The sequence below is a fragment of the Loxodonta africana genome, chromosome 18 (genome assembly GCF_030014295.1).
Source record: "Loxodonta africana isolate mLoxAfr1 chromosome 18, mLoxAfr1.hap2, whole genome shotgun sequence".
Lineage (NCBI taxonomy): Eukaryota > Metazoa > Chordata > Mammalia > Proboscidea > Elephantidae > Loxodonta > Loxodonta africana.
The window spans coordinates 70,407,086-70,430,004 of record NC_087359.1 but is presented as its reverse complement, the minus strand read 5'-3'; the positions used below and the strand labels follow the sequence as shown (position 1 = coordinate 70,430,004).

At 43.6% G+C, this 22,919-nt stretch overlaps 1 protein-coding gene across 1 annotated transcript in view; it reads right to left on the bottom strand.

The window, feature by feature from the left end:
• DNAH2 (dynein axonemal heavy chain 2) overlaps nt 1-22,919 on the bottom strand; it is a 150,015-nt gene that overhangs the window by 52,998 nt on the left and 74,098 nt on the right. Inside the window, exons 34-50 of the mRNA XM_064270359.1 lie at nt 22,059-22,247; nt 21,229-21,618; nt 20,147-20,327; nt 19,017-19,144; nt 18,273-18,425; nt 17,872-17,997; nt 12,536-12,754; nt 11,820-12,284; nt 11,133-11,270; nt 10,878-11,036; nt 5,605-5,757; nt 5,335-5,426; nt 4,804-5,002; nt 4,424-4,648; nt 2,835-2,939; nt 1,847-2,035; nt 1,343-1,428 (exon numbers count right to left, since the gene is read on the bottom strand). Coding sequence (XP_064126429.1) covers nt 1,343-1,428; nt 1,847-2,035; nt 2,835-2,939; nt 4,424-4,648; nt 4,804-5,002; nt 5,335-5,426; nt 5,605-5,757; nt 10,878-11,036; nt 11,133-11,270; nt 11,820-12,284; nt 12,536-12,754; nt 17,872-17,997; nt 18,273-18,425; nt 19,017-19,144; nt 20,147-20,327; nt 21,229-21,618; nt 22,059-22,247 — 3,197 coding nt within the window. The remainder of the gene's footprint in view (nt 1-1,342; nt 1,429-1,846; nt 2,036-2,834; nt 2,940-4,423; nt 4,649-4,803; nt 5,003-5,334; nt 5,427-5,604; nt 5,758-10,877; nt 11,037-11,132; nt 11,271-11,819; nt 12,285-12,535; nt 12,755-17,871; nt 17,998-18,272; nt 18,426-19,016; nt 19,145-20,146; nt 20,328-21,228; nt 21,619-22,058; nt 22,248-22,919) is intronic.

Genomic DNA, 22,919 nt, shown 5'->3' with positions numbered 1-22,919 from the left:
GAGAAATGAAGTCCTGATACATGTCACAACATGGAGGGACCTTGAAAACATTACGCTGAGTGCAATAATTCAATCACAAAAGGACTAATACTGCGTGAACTCACATACAGGCAAATATATAGAAACCAAAGCTTATTAGAGGTTACCAGGGGTGGTAGGGAGTCGGGGGGTGGAGTTACTGTTTAGGGAGCACTGAGTTTACATTAATGGTGGTGCAGTAATTTGGAAAAGGATGGTGGTAATAGTTGCACAACATGAAGAATGTAACCAGTGTAAAAAGTATTGAGTTATACATGGAAGGTCAGCTCAACTGGACTGGACCAAAAGCAAAGAAGTTTCCGGGATAAACTGAATGCTTCAAAGGTCAGCGGAGCAAGGGCGGGGGTTTGGGGACCATGGTTTAAGGGGACTTCTAAGTCAATTGGCAAAATAATTCTATTATGAAAACATTCTGCATCCCACTTTGAAATGTGGTATCTGGGGTCTTAAATGCTAACAAGCGGCCATCTAAGATGCATCAATTGGTCTCAACCCACCTGGAGCAAAGGAAAATGAAGAACACCAAGGTCACACGATAACTAAGAGCCCAAGAGACAGAAAGGGCCACATGAACCAGAGACCTACATCATCCTGAGACCAGAAGAACTAGTTGGTGCCCAGCCACAATCGATGACTGCCCTGACAGGGAGCACAACAGAGAACCCCTGAGGGAGCAGGAGATCAGTGGGATGCAGACCCCAAATTCTCACAAAAAGACCATACTTAATGGTCTGACTGAGACTAGAGGAATCCCGGCGGTCATGGTCCCCAAACCTTCTGTTGGCCCAGGACAGGAACCATTCCCGAAGACAACTCATCAGACATGAAAGGGACTGGACAGTGGGTAGGAGAGAGATGCTGATGAAGAGCGAGCTAATTATATCAGGTGGACACTTGAGACTGTGTTGGCATCTCCTGTCTGGAGGGGGGATGGGAGGATAGAGAGAGTTGGAAGCTGGCGAAATTGTCACGAAAGGAGAGACTGGAAGGGCTGACTCATTAGGGGGAGAGCAAGTGGGAGTACGGAGTAAGATGTATATAAACTTATATGTGACACTCTGACTTGATTTGTAAACGTTCACTTGAAGCTCAATAAAAGTTAATAAAAAAAAATTCAAAAAAAAAAAAAGTATTGAGTTGGAAAATACTTTGTTATGTACATTTTTCCAACAATTGAATAAAAAAGAAAGAGGGAGAGAGAGAATGGCCCTGCAGAAGGGAGTGTCGGGCCAGTGGGGGAAGGCAGGGGTTGGAGAGGCAAAGCTGAGGAAGCTTGCGTCTGGCCAGGGCTTGGGCATCTCACCGGAAGCACTCATGGATCCACAGGCGCGTAATGCTGGACTTGGTGTCATGGAAGTCCTTGTTGGCTCTCAGCATGCCCTGGAACACCTGGGGGAGAGAAGTGACCATTGGGATAGAGAGAGGGAAGGGATTCCCTCCACAAGTTTTCACACTAAAGCCAGGGAAAGTGGCATTCGAGGATGGGGGTGGTTTTCGTGGTATGACACGCTGTTGGGGGTCTCTGGGTGATGCAAATGGTTAACTGCTAACTGAAAGGCTGGCAATTCAAATCCATCCAGAGGCACCTCAGAGAAAAAGGCCTGGTGATCTACTTCTGAAAAACCAGCCATTGAAAACCCTACAGAGCACAGATCTGCTCTGACACACACAGGGTCCTCGTGAGTCAGAGTGCACTCAACAGCAGCTGGTGGTTAAATATGACCTTAAATCCCAAGGCTTATTTTGAGAAGAGAAGGCTCCACGGAGGCTACGCCAGGGCCCGAGGGCAAGTCAGACTGAGCTTCACCTTGGAGATGTCTCGAAGGTTGAAGAGGTAATGGATCTTGGCGGGCGTGGGCAGGAAGCGTTGTACCACAGTGTTGTACACATCTAAGGTGGCTTCAGTCACCACATTCCCAATGGGCTTCACTTCTTCCTCAAAGTCCTGAAGCTTCTGATTGATCATGGTGCCAAATATTCGGATGATCTGGGATTCCTAGAAAGAGGCCCTCAGATTCACTTTCCAAGGTTCCTGGCCTTTCAGCCGAGGCCAGGACTAGGGTGAGGCCAGCAAGGCACTCACCTCCCACATAAAATTTAAGGGAGCCCCAAAAACTCGGTAGTCAAGGTAAATAATAATGTAATGCAATATTAAAAAAAAAAATAATAATGCCTAAAAAAAATCCATGAACAAAATAGCATTTTAAATGAAGGCAAGACCAGTATTATTTTTGATTTTTCCTTTTGCCTCAGGCTCCTGAATGGCTCGGCACAGTGCTGCACTCATCTGCATTTATTTAAAACTTTGGTATTTTGCTTGTCAATTTTTTGCACTAACTTTGATTTAAAAAAATATTGCGTTAAAATATTTTTTATCTTGGTTACTGAGTTTTTTGGTGTCCCCTTCAATTCTGTGCCTAAGGTGAGTGCCTCTCTTGCCTTCCCTAGTCCTGGCACTGCTTTCAGCTCCCAGCTTTGTAGGCTCGACTTCTTCGTCTATGTGGGCCCCACTGCATCCTCCATCTATCCATCCAGAGGAAGCAATCTACGCTTGCACCCTGCAGCTGTCCCAGCTCAGGAGACAGTCAAGTCTCTTACAGATAGCAGCCTCACCTCCATACACTGTAGCTCCTTGTAACAACTCTTCTCAGGGGTCTCTCAGCACCACCCTTGCTCCACCCCCTTATTCTGGGCAACAGGGATGGTTCTGCCTTCTGCATGCATCTCCTCCAGGCCCACCTTGTTTTCCCCCCTGTCAGCCCCACCTCCCCCGGCCAGCCCTGGTCCACCCTCACTGTGGGGAAGGTCATGTTGATGATGTTGAAACGACTCTGTAGCCTTGGGGAGATGATAGTCCGTCCACCACCTGGAGGGCCCATGGCAGCCATCAGGAACATGTCCTAGAGAGCAAAGACAGGTTGGGGCAGAGAAAGAGATGGGCAGAGGAATGAGATGAGGCCCAAGACAGGCAGGATGTTAAAGGAGCCAGGGGGAAGACAGTAAATGAGGGACAAAAGGGAAGAGGGACAGGACAGAAAAATAATGGGGGGAGAAGGGCGGGGAAAGGAGAAGTGAGGGAAGCAATTAGGAAATGGTGCTTTGTTTTTTAAATTATTAAAGTATAGGTAGTCCCCGACTTGTGACATATTTGAGTTAGGACAAACCACACTTAAGACCATCTTGTTTTTTTTTTTTTTTTGGTACATCTTACTGGTAGTAAATACACTACCACATACATGGTTGCAGCAGGTGGTTCGCTGAGGTTATCATTCTCAGATGCTCACCTGCAGATGCTCAGTGTTATGATTTACTGCTCAAAACTGCTGCGTAGCAGGCTGTGGCAATAATAATGAAAAGGAAAAGAAAAATGAGGTATCTGATTTATATCAGAACTGACTCACGATGGAGTCATCAGAACAGAACCCCGTCATAAGTCAGGGACTACCTGTAATGCACTTATCTTCATTTTATCATTGTAATCCATGTAACTCAAATTAGAAAATACAGATAAGTAAAAAAAAAGCATTTTGATGATGTCTTCTAGACGTTCTCTTTTTTATGTGTGTACGTGTGCACGCATGCACACACACACATTCTTTCTTAGAAACATATGAATATATTGTTGAGCGGGCTTTTCACCCTGAGGGCCAGACAGAGGTGCACCACAGAAATCAGGATGGGATAGCAGCTGCCCCTTGGTTAAGGAATGAGAAATAAACAAAATGCTCAAAAATCCATTGGGGGAGGGGGATGGGAGGGTAGAGAGGGTTGGAAGCTGGCAAAATTGTCACGAGAGAAGAGACTGGAAGGGCTGACTCACTGGGGGAGAGCAAGTGGGAGTATGGAGTAAGGTGTACATAAACTTATATGTGACAGACTGACTTGATTTGTAAACGTTCACTTGAAGCTCAATAAAAATTTAAAAAAAAAAAAAAAAAATCCACCGGGGAAGTGCCGGGCCTGAAGGGAACTGCCTGGGTCCTGAGTGGGAGCACAGAACCAATACCACGGAGATGGTCACCCCAATAATGGGAGGCAGAGAGGTACCAAGACGGGGAGTCAGAGGACCCAGGCTCCTAGAAGTTCTGGGGTGAGAATCAGGTTGGTATGCAAGCATGGTGTAAGGGACCTGAAAAAGGGGTGGAAGTTGGAGAACAGGATCCTTTGGGCATTAAATTTAGGGCAGGGCCAGTGGGGAAAGTTAATAAAAGGAGATGATGACGTAGGAGCCAGATGTCTGGGTCCTGAGGAAGAGGCAGGATACCCCGCATGGTGAGGAAAACTGGGATTATAGGGTTTTTATCCTGCAGTCCCAGTGGAGTGGGGACTAAGCGTGTCATGAGAAGGAACAGAGGCCTGAAGAGCAGACTGTTGGGATGCTTACTCGAATGTGCTTGATGGTCTGTTTCGAACGATCGTACCAAAAGCCATAGTCAATCCAGAGGCGAATCAGCTCCAGGGGTGGCTGGGACCCAAACAAGTCCTTAGCTGGCATATTCAGGTCATCCATGAAGGTGATCATGCTTTTGCCCCCAAATGGCACATAGACACCCTTGGTTCGCTTCTCCACCCTGCTCTCGATGATGCCCTGCACGTTATTGGATGTAGTCTGGTGAAAAAGGGACAGAATGAATGCTTGGGTTCTCCAAGAGGAATCTGGGTTTAGAGAGGAGCTCAAGGCAGAAACTTGGACCCCAGGGGCAAGTAGAAGGCAGGGAGAGAGCAGGGAGCTGGTGGTCTGGCTCCCTGGGTCCTGCAACTCACCTGAGCAGACATGTTGACAATAAGCACTGACCACTGGCTAGAGGGCAAGGACTGCAGAACACTCTGGGCAATGGATGTCTTCCCAGTTCCCACAGGACCAACGAGCAGGATGGGATTCTGGCTGGACACCAAAGCGCTCACCAGGTAGTTGTATCGAACAGTGTCAATGGTCGGCACCATAATCTTATAGAAGGGGGCGCTAGGAAAGGAAAGGAACTGTTTCTCAAGGATCACTGGCTCACTCCTTTCTAACTCCCACTTCATTCTACCTCCCAATAACAATTTTAAAAAGCCATTATCTCTGGTACTACAGCTCTCTAATCACCAACCCTGCCTCCCATGGGGCCCAAGGATCAGGCTTTCTCCTTAAGGACCCTAGATCCTACTTCCTGTACCCAAGAATCATCTCTTCTCTGAGATCCAGCCTTTCCTTTCTACAGCTCACTTTGGTTTCTTGGCCCTCTCTCTCTTGCCACATCTCCCCTCCACCACAGACCCAAGCCCCACCCACAGCCCAGGCCGTGCTCTCACTTTGGAGGGTAGCGCCAACTTTTAGGGAGCTTTTCCTCAAATGATGTCCAACTCCGCATCTTGGGGTCCACAAAATACTCATACACAGTGTCCTGAGGAGAGGTATGTGTGTCAGGTAACAAAGCCTTCCTTTAGCTGTCCTCAGCCCAATAAAGGACTCCCAAGCTATGGCTGGAAGAAAGGGAGGCTGGAACTTGAACAGGGCCTAAGGATCATGGATACCTGTGAGTTCTGGAAAAATAGAACAGCTGGGTCTCTGGGTGCCCTGACCTTATTGGGAAAGGAGCCCTCAATCTCTCGGAGGTAACTGTCAATCTTCTTGCGGCCCTCCTCATCCACAGAGGCACACACAGACCAGATCATGCTGAACACAAATGTCATCTCGACCATGGAGGCATAGTTTTCACCATCAGCTGGGTTTACCTGGGAAGGAAGAAGAGAAAATACTTTGGCAGATCATCACAAAGGTTCCGGGTTTTTCTCCCTCCCTGGTTCTATTTGGAAAACCACATGGTATAAATAAACCTGAATCTAAAAGATTTAGATAAACTTGAAACTCCTTGTAGCTCAGTGCTTGCCCTGACTTTCCTCTCTGTGAAATGTTAAAGACACAGCAGAGATCCAGCCACACCATTTCCACTGTGGAGAAGTGCTCATGTGTCATCAAGGAGACAAGTCCAAACACATTTGTGGTAGACTTCTTTGTACTTGCAAAAAAAAACTGGAGATGACATAAATGTCCATCAGTAGAGGAATGAAAAATAAAATGTCTGTTCTGCTGTGGAATAGTATATAGCCATTAAAAGCAGTAGTTTAACCTTACAATTCCAGCAAATAGAAAAAGAGCAGCAAAAAAAAAAAAAAAAAAAAAAAAGCCCAGAGTCGCTAGAAGAAAGGAAGTAATAAAGATTAAAGGATAAATAAATGAAACAGAAAAACAATAGAAGAATCAACAAGATTAGAAGTTGGTTCTTTGAAAGGATTGATAAAATCGACAAACCACTGGCCCAAATGACAGAGGAAAAGAACAAGATGCAAATAACACAAATAATGAGATGGGTGACATTACAGCAGAACCAAGTGAAATAAAAAGGATCATAAGAAAGTACTAGAAACCCTGGTGGCGTAGTGGTTAAGTGTGACTGCACCTAATCAAAAGATTGGCAGTTCAAATCCACCAGGTGCTCCTTGGAAACTCTATGGGGCAGTTCTACTCTCTGTCCTATAGGGTCACTTTGAGTCTAAATCGACTCAACGGCAGTGGGTTTGCCTTTTTTTTTTTTTTTTTTCAAGAGAGTACTATGAAGAACTGTACTTCAACAGATTTGAAAACCTAGAAGAAATGGATGAATTTCTAGAAACACACTACCTACCTAAACTAACACAAACTGAGGTAGAAAATTTGAACAGACCCATAACCAAAGAGGAAATTGAAGAGGTCATTAAAAAAAAACTTCCAATAAACAAAAGCCCTGGCCCAGATGGCTTCACTGGAGAATTCTACCAAACATTCAGAGAGCAGCTAACACCACTTCTACTCAAGCTATTCCAGAACATAGAAAAGGATGGAATGCTCCCAAATTCATTCTATGAAGCAAGTATAACTCTGAAACCAAAGCCAGGCAAAGACACCACTAAGATAGAAAATTATAGGCCAATATCCCTCATGAATATAGACGTAAAAGTTCTCTACAAAATCCTAGCCAATAGAATCTAACAACATATAAAAAAAATACATCATGACCAAGTGGGATTCATACCAGGTATGCAACAATGGTTCAACATCAGAAAATCAATAAACATAATCCACCACATAAATAAAACAAAAGAACCACATGATCATATCAATCAATGCAGAAAAGGCACTTGATAAAATCCAATACCCATTCCTGATAAAAACACTCAGCAAAATGGGAATAGAAGGGAAATTCCTCAACATAATTAAGTGAATCTATACGAAACCAGCAGCCAACATTATTCTCAATGGAGAGAGAGACTGAAAGCATTTCCCTTGAGAATAGGAACCAGCAAAGGTGTTCTTTTTTACTGCTTTTATTCAACATTGTACTGGAAGTCCTAGCCAGAGCAATAAGACAAGAAAGGGAAATTAAAAGGCACCCAAATTTGTAAGGAAGAAGTAAAACTATCCCCATTTACAGATGATATGATCCTATACATAGAAAATCCCAGATATTCCACAAGAAAGCTATGGGAACTAATAGAACGATTCAGCAAAATGGTATGGTAAAAGATCAACATACAAAAATCAGTTGGATTCCTCTACACTAATGAAGAGAACTCCTAAAAGGAAATCAGGAAAACAATATCATTTACAATAGCCCCCCAAAAGAGAAAATACTTGGTAATAAACCTAACCATGGATGTAAAAGACTTATACAAAGAAAACTACAAAACACTATAGCAAGAAACCAAAAGAGACCTACATAAATGGGAAAATATACCATGCTCATGGATAGGAAGACTTAACATTGTGAAAATGTCAATACTACCTAAAGCAATCTATAGATATAATGCAATCTCTATCCAGATTCCATCAACATTCTTTAACGAGATGGAAAAACTAATCACCCTTTATATGGAAAAGAAACAGGCCCCAGATAAGCAAAGCACTACTGAAGAAGAAAAACAAAGTAGGAGGCCTCACACTCCCCGATCTCAGAATCTGCCTTATAGCCACAGTAGTCAAACAGCCTGGCACCGGTACAACGAAAGACATATAGACCAATGGAACAGAACTGAGAAGCCAGAAATAAATCCATCCACCTATGGAGAGTTGATCTTCAACAAAGGGCTGGAATCCATTAAATGGGGCAAGAGATAGTCTCTTTAACAAATGGTGCTGGCAAAACTGGATATCTATTTGCAGAAAAATCAAACAGGATCTATACCTTACACCATACACAAAAACTAACTCAAGATAGATCAAAGATCTAAATGTAAAACCTAAAACTATAAAGGCCGTGGAAGGAAAAATTGGGCCAAACCTAAGGGCCCCAGTTTATCACATAAATAGACTATCAAACATAATTAAAAATGCAGAAACAGCAGCAAATAAACTAGATGGCTGGGACCTCCTAAAAATTAAATACTTAACGTGCATTAAAAGACTTCTCCAAAACAGTAAAAGGAGAACCTACAGACTGGGAAAAAAACTTCTGGCAACAACACGTCTGACAAGGGATCAATCTCTAAAATTTATGGGAAATTTCAACACCTCAACAACAAAAAGACAAACAACCCAACTGAAAAATGGACTAAGAACATGAACAGATACTTCACCGAAAAAGACATTCAGGAGGCCAACAAATACATGAAGAGATGCTGGCAACCATTAGCCATTCTAAAACCAAAAAACCAAACCCACTGCCGTCAAGTTGATTCCAACTCACAGAGACCCTATAAGACAGAGTAGAACTGCCCCATAGAATTCCGAGGAGAGAGACACAAATCAAAACTACAGTGAGATACCATCTCACGCCGGTAATAATGGCACGGATTTAAAACAAAAAAAAGCTGTGGTCAGCGCTCATTGTTAACACATCTGCTCAGGTGTGCTACAGGACCCGGGGAGCCAGACCGCCAGCTCCCTGCTCTCTCCCTGCCTTCTACTTGCCTCTGGGGTCCAAGTTCCTGCTTTGAGCTCCTCTATAAACCCAGATTCCTCTTGAAGAACCCAAGCATTCATTCTGTCCCTTTTTCACCAGACTACATCCAATAACGTGCAGGGTATCATCGAGAGCAGGGTGGAGAGGTGAACCAAGGGTGTCTATGTGCCATTTGGGGGCAAAAGCATGATCACCATCATGGATAACCTGAATCTGCCAGCCAAGGACATATTTGGGTCCCAACCACCCGTGAAGCTGATTCGCCTCTGGATTGACTATGACTTTTGGTACGATCTTTTGAAACAGACCATCAAGCAGATTCAAGTAAGCATCCCAACAGTCTGCTCTTCAGGACTCTGTTCTCTCGCATTATAGGCTCAGCCCCCACTCCACTGGGAACCCAGGATACAATTCTACAATCCAGGAGTATACCAGGATTGGGGGAAAGAGTGATCAAAAAGGATTTTAGCTTTATATGAAATATTTTAATTTTTAGAAAGGAAAGTAGGTTCAACTATCACTTGATAATTAAAAATATACCAACTTAAAAGAAACAGCATGTTTAGAGCTCATGTTCTCCACCCCTAACTCAAAGGACACAGGAGAGATGCTGTCTTCTTATTGATGGGTACATGGAGCCCATGGGGCCTTCTAGTCCCTGCCAGGCCTCCTCAGGAAAAACAGCCAACAGACAACTAACTCAGCACTAAGTGTATCATCTCTGACCTACTGTGTGAAACAGCCACAGACTTGTGGGCGAGGAACTCCTGAGGATGGGCTCTGAGTTAAGATACCTAGAACTGTAATTAATGTGGTATCCAGGATGCTGTCTAATCTGGAATACTGGACTTGGTCTTAGAGTAAGCCTCAATCCTCAAAATATTGGTAGGAAACGATGTTGAGGCTCTATCGTCTACCACATTCTACACAGAATCCTTAGCTTGTCCTTCCAGCTCACCCCAACACACTATACAGCTCACCACCCCCATGGTCGCGTGCTCTCCTTGGCGTCTTTGCTGCACAGGAACGTCACCACCCTGTCCTGCCCACCCAGGACTGACGGACATGCCTCTGTGTTTTTGCAAAGGCCATTCCCTTTAGCAGGAACGCCCTCCTCTCTCTGTTCTGTCCATCAGTGTTCTTCACCTTCTTGAGAATCCTGCCGTAGTTGCTGCTCACCCAGGACGCCTTCCCCTACCCAGCCAGCCCTCCTTAGCACCTTGGTGCCAATAGCACTTGCATTAATGTCCTTTTTCAACACATTACCTTGCAAGTTCATCTACATATTTTTAATTTATATTAACTGCACAAGGGATAACATAAACTGCTATAGATCATCATAGTTGTTAATTACATATTATTGTTTTATTTATCAAGCAATATATTTAAAAACAATATAAACCAGTTTTAGGTAGTGATCTAATCTCAACAGAAAAGATGGATTCTTGATCCTTAGTCCGTAATTCTAAACTGAACAAAATTTGGGCCTGCAATAGAAATTAATATGACATTTTCTAAAACCCCTCATCAGATTAAACTGGGAACTCCTTCCAGCAGAAACTGTATCCAAGGCCTCACATATACTAAGGCTTAATATTTACATTTTGAAAGAATGGAGAAATGAAGAACCAAATGAACTATCCTCGGCTCCCAAAATATGGGCGGGAGATTATAGTGAGTTCCCACTGTGTACTCTATTCAGTTTAGAATCCTTAATCTGGCCTTCCAGACACACACAGACACACACACAGACCCCCGCCGTACTGCCTCCACGCCCATCTGTCTATTCCTTGGAGTCTGCTCCACACAAGCCTGGTGTTCAGTCTGTGTCTCAGATATACCCTTTCTCTGACACCTTCCCTGAGAGGTGCCATGATCCCCTTCTGCCCTGGCTCTGGTCTGTGTTCCTCTGCTTACCCCATTCTCTGGTGTGGCCAGGGCCGAGTACAGCTTGCAGAGGGAGATGATGCCACTGTATTCAGGAACTGGCACCAGCTCATTGCAATTGTCCTTCTTAAAGGCCTGCATCTTGTTGATGAACTTCTCAAACATGCGCTGAAGGGGCTCCACCTCAGCCTAGTATTAAATAAAAAAAAAAAAGGAACTCTTTATTCACTCTTGTGCCCCATAGGCCACCCTGATTACTTCCCCTCTACTCAATTCCCTTCCTACCTTTGGCCTCTTCTCCAGCCACGACTGAACGTAGGGCTTCCAGCCCAGGTCAACATAGTCAGTATAGACCATCCCGCAGCGCGATACAGTGGCCGGAGAAGCCACTGCCAAGTTCTCCACTTCAAACAGGAGAGAAACCTAAAGACACAGTTTGTCAGAACCTCATCTTTCCCTTCATCCCCCACCTAGCACTACTAATAAAAACTCTACAGAACTCTGATGTCCTAAGGTGTCTCTATCAACTACAAAGTGTGGCATGGTGAATTAAGACCTGAGGTTCGCAGATGATTTGCTTTTTAAAATAAATGAGAGCATATTCAAGGTTAACCTGAAAATATCACTCTCTTACTTGCCCTGTTTGAGTGGGAGGAAAAGAGTTGGCTTCACAGGCAGTGGATTCATAACCCTGGTACACATGTCAGCAGAACGGTGCTGAGAGCTGCTTTCGTCTACACAGTGCTTCTTAGTACACAAGGTACTTTTCTACATGATGGTTCTCAACATCCATCACAGACAGTGTTTTTCCTTCAGCCATGAGTTTCCCTGAATCCAGGCATCCTCCTCTTCAGCTCTCTCCTGTAGCACTTACTCTTCTCGTAGAGTTCTGGTGCTCCTCCCCTCGGTCCCCAGCTTATCCCTCCAGCTGCTACCGCTGTGGGGCCATGGCTGGCCGACTGTACCCCATACCTGCTCAGGCATTGCAATGCGCTCTCCATTGATGAGGGTCAGCACTTTGTTATCATCCATGACTGAGTTCATGCTCTCAATCCACAGTGTGTCCACAGGGCCATCAAAAACAATCCACTTCTCATCAGGTTTCTCATCTAAGCAGAATATGGACGATACAAACCCAAGAGCCTCATCACCTAGCCCTCCCTCCACACTGGGGCTCCTCAAGATGCCAGCACATGGCTGCTCATGCCCAGCATTCCCCAAGCTTTCCTCACCCAAATTTGAGCCTCTCATCCCCAAGCTTCCCACCCCCTCAGAAGATTCAGGCATCTGCCCTCCATACCCAATGGTCCTTTGGGTACCTGCACATGCTGTCCGCATGACACTGGACAAGACACCATCTGTCCATTCATTAGTGTTGAGGTCATATTCCCCATAGAGCTCCCCCAGGGACAAGGCCTTGGGGTTCAATGGGAACTCCTAAAAATGGCATAGGAAGGGGGTTTTTGAGCTGCTGGCAGGCAAAACTTCCAAGATGTCCTGATACTTCTAGCCCTCCTCTTAGGTGTTCAGCCCTTCTCTTTCTACTTTCTCACAGCCTCCTGGAGACAAGGCACATCCCACCTAGCCTGCACTCCCCGCCCTCACACCTGGGGATTCTTGCCCCCAACCCCCACAGTCTTCCTGCTACTTAAGTCCCTGCCACTGGCTTCATTGTCCTAGCTCCATACTTTAACAATGTTGAAGTTGGGGTCTCCAGCGCGGCTGAGGGAAGTCAAGGACAGCTGCAGAATTTGCCAAGAGGCAGTCTTGCCACTGCCCGTGCAGCCCACAATCATCGTGGAGTGGCGGGAGTTCTTGGTTTCATACAGCTGGATAACCTTGGTGAGGGTGAATGGTGTGGGCTGCAGGCCCATATCTCTAACCTCCTGCTCAATGACCTCCCGTAGCTGAAGGAAGAGAAAATGAAGGAAGTAGAAGACAAAGGGTGCGACCTGCGAAGAACTTCAAAATCTCCCCAATGTGCAGGAGGATAATGTTCAAATTGTTAAAAAATGGCACCAGGGCCCCTTGAACAGTAGTAATTGTTCATTCACTGGAAGTTGGCCAATTGCATGGTGCAGAGATTGGGCTCTGGAGTCAGCCTGCCTGGGTCCCCAGCTTTCAGCTATGTGACCCTGAGAAAGTGACTTCTGTCTGAGCCTCAGCTTCTGCATCAGTTAAATGGAAGTAATGATACTTTCCTTGTAGGGTTGTTGTATTAAATAAGATAGTCAATATAAAGCACAACGTCTGACATGTAGCTCTAAACATTTTTTCTATTATTAATCAACAAATATTCATTAACCCTCTACGGTACCTGCCAAGCACTGTGCTAGGTGCTGGGGATACAACTGAGAACAACAGAGTTCATTCAGTTGTGCGCTTAGCCTGGTAGGACTAAGACGTGTTAGGCTGCTAACCGAAAGGTTGGCAGTTTGAACCCACCCAGTGGCTCTGCAGGAGAAAGACCTGTCAATCTTCTCTCGTAAAGATTACAGCCTAGAAAACTCTATGGAGCAGTTCTACTCTGTCACATAGGCTCTCTCCTAACAATAATAACATAGAACCATGACGGATTTAGATCAGTCCCACATTTATAAACATATAGTCAATACAACTAAATTAATTTGAAATAGATGCAAGATCTTGTATCTCACAAACACCACTAAGAGGACTCACCATTACTACTTCTTCCTGCTGTGTGAGAATTCGTTTTACTGGTACGTGTGTACGTGTGTGCATGCATGTTTACCATCACGCCACCAGTTTAATATGTCACATTTTCTATTTCATTCAGCTAAAATGTTTTCTAATTAATATCTTCTTTGACCCATGAGTTATTTAGAATTGTATTACTTAATTTTCAAATATTTGGGCTTTTTCTAATTATATTTTGTTACTGGTTTCTGAGGTCAGAGATCCTGCTCTGGATAACTTCAATCATTTGAAATGAGACTTAAACACTTAGTAACCCAGCATGTGGTCAGTTTTGGTAAAGGTTCCATGTGCACTGGAAAAAGGTGTGTATCTGCAATTGCTGGATGCAGGGTTCTATATGTGTCAGGTCAAATCTGTTAAAAGTATTCAAATCTATATCTTTATGAATTTTTTGTCTGCTTGCTTTATCAGTTTCTGAGAGAAGTATGTTAAAATCTCCCACTAGGATTTTGGATTTATCTGTTTTGCCATTTCATTCTGTCAATTTTGTTTTATGCATTTTGTAGCTGTATTATTAAGTCCACATAAATTTAGAGTTGTTCTATCTTTCTATGGATTCGCCCATTTATCATTAGGAAATACCCTCCTTTACCTTTGATATTTCTTTTTGCCCTAGCCTTTGCCTGGTATCAGTATAGTTACAACATTTTGATCAGAAAATGTGGTTCAAAAAACTTCTTTGCAATTTTTGAGGCAGATTTATGGCCTTGACATAAATGTTCCATTTGCACTTGAGCCGAAAGATTTTTGAATGCAATGATCTATATTATTATTATTATATACTATTATTAAATCAAGGTTGGCAATTGTATTGTCCAAATCTTCTATAACCTAACTGATTTTTAGTCAGCTCAATCAGTTAGTTACTGAGAGAAATGTGTTAAGGTCTCCACCATGGTGGTAGATTTGTCTTTTCCTCTTTGTAATTCTGCAAAAGTCTGCAGAAGTCTGAGGCTACATTACTAATTGTTTTATTTTCATGGTGAATTGATCATTTTATTATTAGTACAAAATGACCTCTTTATTTCTACTAATGTTTTTTGCCTTAAAGTTATTTTGCTGATATTGCTACCCCAGCTTTCCTTTAATTATTATTTGCCCAATATGTCTTTTCTACCTTTGACTCTTAACCCTTTGCTTTATATGTTAGGTGTGTCTCATGTAAACAATACTTAGTATTATGATAATAACGTATACTATTCAATGTATGCTATGATTACCGTTCCTTTCCTGCATAGCCTTTTTTTTTTTTTCTTCTCTAAGGTTTAACAGTGGCTGTGTTTTTGTTTGCTTGGTTTTTAATATAGTTATAACTAACTCAACTTCAAACTGTCTGCAAGTTGACTAAATCTTTCAAAATGTTTATTCACATCAGGTATCTATTTCTTCTTCTTAAGGAAGTCCTCCCAAAGCCTTTGGATTTGCTCCAACTTGGATTGGTTTCTCTCTTTGCCCAGTGCACAATTGTCATTCTAAGAATTACTTTCGCCTCTCCCTTATACGAAATCTTCTGTTTTCTGTGCCCTCTATTTTCTTCTTTCTTGGTATGCTCCTGCATTTTGATAGAGCACATCCTTTAGTAGCTTTCTAAGATAGGATATATTGGAGGGTTTTTTTTTTTCCTTTTGGAGCGAGACAGTCTGAATATCTAAAAATGTCTCTGATCTTACCTCCTACATGACAGGTTGGCTGGGTATAGAATTCAAGGTTAGAAATTATTTTGCTTCAGAATTTTGAAAGCTTCCCTATTGTTGATAGATTCAATATTGCTATTGAGAAGTTCAACATTCTGATTTTTTTTGCCATTTTTTTATATTGTGCTTTAGAGGAAGGTTTACAGAGCAAATTAGTTTCTCCTTAAACAATTAATATGCATATTGTTTTGTGACATCGGTTGCTAACCCCATGATGTGTCAACATTCTCCCCTTCTTGACCTTGGGTTCCCCCTTACCAGCTTTCCCGTCCCCTCCTGCCTTCTCATCCTCGCCCCTAGGCTGATGTGCCCATTTAGTCTCATTTTGTTTTATGGACCTGTCTAATCTTTGGCTGAAGGGTGAACCTCAGGAGTGACTTCAGTACTAAGTTAAAAAGATGTCTGGGGGCCATACTCTCCAGGTTTCTCCAGTCTCTGTCAGACCAATAAGTTCGTAACATTCTGATTCTTGATCTTTTGTATGTCACCTCTTTTTTTTTGTAACCCTTTTTGGAAGCTTGTTAAATTTTCTCCTTGTCCTACCGTTTTGAAATTTCACAGTGATGGACCTTGGGAACGATTTATTTTATCCATTTGCTGTGCTCGTCAGAGATCATTTGTGGACCCTTTAATCTTGGAAACTTATATCCTCAGTTCTACAGATTCTTCAGGAATTATTTTTTATCTTTCACTCCCCTCCATTTTCTCTGTTCTTCCTTTTTAGAAACCCTAGTGGCATAGTGGTTAAGTGCTACGGCTGTTAACCAAGAGGTCGGCAGTTCGAATCCACCAGGCACTCCTTGGAAACTCTACGGGGCCGTTCTACTCTGTCCTTTAGGGTCACTATGAGTCAGAATTTACTCGACGGCAGTGGGTTATTATTTGGATATTGTCCTTTCTAGACTGGATTTTCAGTCTTATCTCTTTTCCCCTTTTGCTCTATTCTCTGGAATATTTTTTTCTTTTTTAAATAGCATTTCACTTGTATCACGAATACAATGTATTAATCTTATCTCTGAGAATACTAGTGGTAGATTTTTTAGAAAATTTTCTCATCTCTGCATTATCTATTTTCTCTAATTTTTTTCCTATTTGTTTTCCACTTCTTTCATGTTAGAGGCTTTCCTCAGTTGTCTGGTCAGCCTTAGTTTTCTGCTCATATATAAAGGTGAAGAACTAAAAAGCTGAATGAAAGCAAAGTAGTTATTTTTTAAATTCTGTGGTTATTAGTTGCAATATCTGAAGTCTTTGTGGATTTTTTTTTTTTTTTTTGGTGTCTGTTGTTCTGGCTTCCATTCATGGTATCTTGTTTCCTTTTGTGATTTTTTTACCATAAGCTGCTCATTTTTCTTGGACTTTTACCTGTGGGAAGTCGTTTTTTTGTCTGCTGAAGTGGAAGTAGCATTCCTCCAGAAATCATTTGCATTCTCTGCCAGTCACCTAGGGGGCACTACCAACTTGGAAATACTTAAAATTAAATTCTAAGCTTGAGTTTGTTTGGATTATACAGTAGAAATTCTAAGCTTGAAAGGTTTTGTTTTTCTTTGTTTTTGATTAAACAGGAAAATTTATAACCATAAACCATGCGAGGGTTGGCTTATGGCTAAGAAATCTCAGAGGAGATTTTTACCCCTTCTTTATTATATGTAACCTTCTAACGGCAGGGCGGTGTCTCATTTTCCCATTTACTGTGAGTGTTTTCACCTTGCGCACTGAGGTCTAATCGGAGGTTTCCTGTTACACCTCTAAACTTGGGCTGTCCCTAGGCTTTACCTCCTATGCCCAGAGCCTTAAGTTCAACAAAAATTTTCAGGGAGAACACTAGATTTGGTATTCACTTACCTCCCAGAGTCCCTGTTTTTACTTCCACTCCCCACCCCAGAATTCTTTCTTTCTTGCCAGCTTAGCAATGCATTTTACAAGATGTATTTTTATATTTTTAGTGGTTTCAGTTGAAAGACTCATCCAGAATATCTAGATTACCATGCTGCCAGAGAAGAAAGTTCCTGTACTTCCTAAAGCCCTCCTTTCCACCCTTCGATTCCACTGTTCTCACATTTCAGGCAACTCCTACCAGTCTCTCCTGAAAAAGGAGGGAAGTAGAGGCAGGAGAAGGCTAATGGGTATAGGAAAAGTGGAAAGACCAATGGATTAGCAGTCTTAATGAAGTCAAAGGACTATTGAGTGGAAGTACTTGAGCAGTTAAGTCAGGGGGGTAGGAAGTTGTGGTCAGAGGGTAGAATGTTTGAATAGGTCTACATCATTTTACAGTCCCTTGGTGGTACAAATGATTTAGCACTCTACTACTAGCTGGAAGGTTGGTGATTCAAACCTAGCCAGTGGTACCTCAGGAGACAGTCCTGGCAATCTGCTTCTGAAAAGGTCCCAGCCTTGAAAACCCTATAGAGCAGTTCTACTTTGCACACATGAGGTCGCTATGAGTTGGAATCTACCTGACGGCAAGTAACAACAACAACATATCGTTTTATAGATAAGGAAGTTAGAGAGTTTAACTGTCTAGTGAATGGCAGAACAAAGCCTAGAAGCCAAGTTTCCTGTTCCCAAAGCCACCCTCACATACGAGATTAGAGAGAGTATTAAGGAACAAATACCTTTCCATAGTCAATGACAGGCAGCTCAATGCTGGGGAACAGATCTTGTACGATGGCATTGAACAGTGGCACATCAACTGAAGTTAGCTTGGCAATATTCATATCTCTCATTGAGAGCAGCAGAACCTAGATGGCAAAGACAGACCCAGGCTTAAGAAACCAGTGCCTAAGTACTCACTAGGCCCTCCTCTCCAAAGGGGCTAGAGGAAGAAGCTAAGAATAATGGATACGCCAGAGTTAGTCTTTACAATACAGCAGGTAGAACTAAGGCAAGACAGGAGACGAGGCAGAAGGGTGGGAATCCCAATCTGGGGAAAGTAAAAACCGGAAAAACTTCAGTGAAGGCACATAGGACTAGTGACAATGGAGGTTATGGTCCAAGGGCCGTGTCCTTGATCCACCTCTTCATCAGTCAGATCCGGCTGTAGGCGGCGCTTCTTGCCAGCGTAGCGCAGGAGGGAAGTGAGGGCACGTAGGCCAAAGTCATAATGGTCCTGTCTGGAGAGCTGCTGCACAGCCAGTGAGTAAAGCGTGTACACCTTCTTGGCCAGAATCTAGGGACCAAAACAGAGAAAGAAAGAACCTGTCTCCCCACAAATCCCTCTGTTCATCCTGGGACAGCGACGAATACAAGAAGCTAGGTCCTGGGACTTTAAGTAGGTAAAACCAAACCATTTGCCTTCAAGTCAATTCCAACTCATAGTGACCTCATGTGCGTTAGAGTAGAGCTGTGCTCCATCTGGCTTTCAATGGCTGATATTTTGGAAGTACACCACCAGGCCTTTCTTTCAAGGTGTCTTTGGGCAGACTTGAACTACCAATCTTTTGGTTAGCAGTGGAAAATGTTAATTGTTACACCACCCAGGGGCTCCCTTTAGCAGCTAGGAGGTGCTTGGTGGACAATCCTCAAGAAAAGATCTTGCCAGTCTTCTTGTACCATTATTGATTAGTGACATCCTTAGAGGGAACACCTCCCTCCTCTGAATTCCTCCGTCTCTTTGGTTTTTTTGTCCATATCCCACTGAGAACATTCTAAATTCCTAGTAGAATACGTTAATTGTGAGGCCTTCAGGGGGGTTCCTCTAGCCAGGGAATAACGGTGGAAAGGGAAATAAAATAATTAGAGAAAAGAATTATACGAATACCTTGCAGTTGCCAAAGCCCTCCCCAAAGAGAATTATTTCTGCAATAAGGGTAGAATCCGGCACCACCATGGCAATTGGACGGAACATGGATTTAAGATTATCAGGAAGCTCTGTGCGACCAGCATAGCCTAAAAAACAATGCCGTTTATTTAGAATCTATATATTTCCTCATCTTGACTTGCTTCCCAATCACTCCCATTTTCCCTAACCCTAGCTCCATCGCTAAGTCCAGATCTTAGATTTCTCCCTAATTCCAGCTCCAAAATGGCTTCCTTTCTCATCTCAGCCCTGGCTCTTCCCATTCCACTTTGGTCTGCTTTCTTATCTCTAGCCCTCTCCTTACTTTCTCCATGGCCTCTTTTCAAACTCAAATCACAGAATTCTTGATTTCTCATCTCCCCAAGTTCTATGTATAACTCTACAACAGTCCTAATAGAAATCCCAGCTGTTTCTCTGATTCTTTAATACTTAAACCCTTTCCTATGCCTGTTCTCCCCTAGACCCTTCCCAGAGCTGTTTCCAGGGAACAGTAATGAGAGGCCCTAGGCCCTGCACTTTGGGGACATTCTCCCATTAAGCAAAAGGGATGGCAGACAGACCAGAACTCCGGGAGATGGCCCAATGGGAGAACATTGCTTGTTGTCGTTAATTGCTATTGAGTCACGGTGACCCCATGTGTGCAGACTAGAACTACTCCATAGGGCTTTCAAGGCTGTGACCTTTTGGAAGTAGCCTGCCAGGCTGAGCATGTTAACTGCCACACCACCTCTGGGTAGGTTCGAACAGCCAATTTTTCAGCTAGTAGTTGAGCACTTAACCATTTGGGCCACCAGGGACCTGGGGCTACATAAAAAAAAAAAAAAAAAAACATATACACACACAAGAAAACACATAAGCAGTTGTTAATCCCTTTATCAAGTCAGAGCAATAAGGTCTCCTCCCCTTCTCCCAGAAATTTGTACATTGAATCCTTCTCCCACCCTTGTTGTCTTTAGCCAGATTCCAGGTAGCTAAATACGTTGGTGGGGGGGGCGGGGGCGAGGGGAAGGGGAGAACGCACTGTTATTTGCCCTGGACACTCAATTCTTGCCCACCCCACCCCCCAGCCCCATCTACTTCCTGACCCTTACCAGGATTCATGGTAATGAAGATCCCACAGGACCACACCAGATTTATTTCAAAACCCTCAAAATAGAAACGAGTGAGCCCGGCAGCCAAGGCCGAGAGGATAGACAGGATCTGCTGGGCCACCACCGACAACACCTCGATGTTGATGCGGTTAAACTCGTCAAAGCAGCCCCAGGCTCCAGTCTGTGGGGTGGGAGGTAGAGTCACTGGGAGCAAGAGAGGTATCCTGGGATAGGGAGGAACTAGAAGCTTGAGTAACACACCCTTCTGTTATGGATTGAATTATGTGCCCCCCAAATATGTGTTGGAATCCTAACCCCTATACCTTTGTATGTAACCCTATTTGGGAGTAGGGTTTTCTTTGTTATGTTAATGAGACTATATCAGTGTGGGGTTTATCCTAAACCTAATCACTTCTGAGTTACAAACAAACAGATCAGACTCAGAAGCAGACGCAGGGGAAGAAAAATGCCGCGTAAGCGTCTCCAAGGAACCAAAGCAGCAAGGAATGCCCACACTACTGACAAGGGAGGAATCAACACAGCCAAGACCCCGATTTGGAATTTCAGACTCCAGAACTGTGGAAAATAAATTTCTGTTCTTTAAAGCCACTCTCTTGTGGTATTTCTGTTACAGAAGCACTAGACAGCTAAGATTCCTTCCTTAAAATGTTTTGGTAGACGAGGAAGCCTCTAAAATAGGCGGGAGAAGTACCAGAGTAGCACAGTTATAGTTTCTGGTCTGATCTTTCCACGAAACTTTTGTCTAGAGACAAAGTTTGGGTGGGGAAGATACTGGGGTAGGGACTTGCGTATATTGAACATCTATGATGTGCCAGACAGTTTACATCCATTATCTTATTTAACCCTGGCATAATCTACTGGATTTGCAAATATAATCTACTGGTTTTTCAAATAGCAAAATGAAGTTCGGGGAGATGAAGGGACTTCCCTAATTTTAAGAATTAACCAAGGCAATGCAATCTATAAGCTACAAAACACTGAACCAGATTTTGACTTCAGTTGATTTTCTGAGACTAAAAGACATTTAAGGGGCTCGTGGGACAGGGCAGGAGGATACTGACCTGGGCCAGACCTGAGTACATTCGGCCCATGGACTTATAGTCCAGGCCCTCTGAGCAGTTAACCACAATGACATATGTGCCGAGGGCCTTGCCCAGGTCTTTGACGGTCTCAGTCTTTCCTGTGCCTGCTGGGCCTTTGGGGGAGCCCCCTCGGTGCAGGTGTAATGCTGTGGTCAGTGTCATGTAGCACCTGGGAATTGAGGACAGGACTTGAGTCATTCCTGGAAGCCTTCTCTCAGCATTCGCTCCCCTACCCCAACCACCTGGTCCATCCCACAAAGCACACCTGTCTGTAAGGGGGGTGATGACAAGCCGGCCAGAGTTACCCAAGTATTCATAACCGTACTGGAATTGTGTGTTGGTCTGGCGGATCACACAATCATCAAGATCCTGGGAAACAGGGCGGGTAGGAGAGAGGTGGGCACAGAGAAAGAGTTAGAGCTGGGGAGATGACTGAGAGTAAGGCACAGAGACGGCAGGGAGGTTATTGTTAGAAGACTAGGAGTTCACTTTTAGAGTTAGAAGGAGGGAATTGTTTATGGCAAAGATGGAGAATGGGTTTTATACCGCATGACCATTCCAATCCATTGGTGGCAGGTGCCAAGAGTCCTGAGTCCTGATCAAGGGTCAGTGACATCCATAGTGAGCACTGATTGGAAAAATTACATTTCATTCCTGACTTAGGATATTTGAGCTTGAGCTAAGAACTGGATTAGGGTACCGATAGAACTAAGAGTTGGGTTAAGATATTGTACTTAGAGAACGTGAGTTTAATTAGAGCATGAGGATTGGTTTTAGGGTAGGAGAGTGGGTAGTTGGCCCATGTGCACCTTCTCCCAGTAGAACCGAAGTTGGCTGATCCAGTCAAAGGAACTGACATCCATGAGGCCGCTCTTATAAAGCTTCTCCAACACATCCCGGGCATGAATTTCTATTGTCACCAGAGCTACAATTTTAAGCCGAATGATCTTGGTCAAGTTCCCCCTAATGGCTTCTGAATACTTATTCAGTACTGACACCTGTGGAACGAGGCAGTGGGGAAGAGGGCAGATGGAGCAGTGCAACGAAAGCCTAATCCTACGTCATTCCAACCTCGCACTACTTTCACTCCAATGCTAATCCCAACCCATTTTAACTCCTGACACCCAACTGTATGTATTTCACAAATGCTGTCTTGACCCAGTTTTGAGGCCCTGGCTGGAGGCAGGTCAGTTCCCCTTCATGAAGAGCTGATTAAGTCTACACTCCAACACTTCCCTCATCGAACTCTCATACTCCAGGGCCACTATGCACCTGCCCTAATTGCCCTAGGGCCAAACCACAAGGTACCAAACAACTAGGGATAGCCCCTCTGCCCTGGAACCTACAGAATTATTCAAAATATTCAATCCACAGGAAGCCCTCCCTGTTTGCCATACATAAGGCATCTCCTACAACTCCAGCTTGCTGTTATCCTATCACTGAGTACAACACCCTATATGGCCTTGCATGTCTCTTTGGAACTATAAGTAACAACAAGTCTGCTTCTCATTTATCCAAGTGTCTTTGTGTCCTGTCATCCAAAGAATTTATCATCACACCTAATATCATATGATTATAAAACACCCACATCAGCACCTCACTGGACTTCTACTATAAAGTGCCCTCATTCTGACCCTATTCCACCAGCTCATCTCTAATTCTGATTCCAT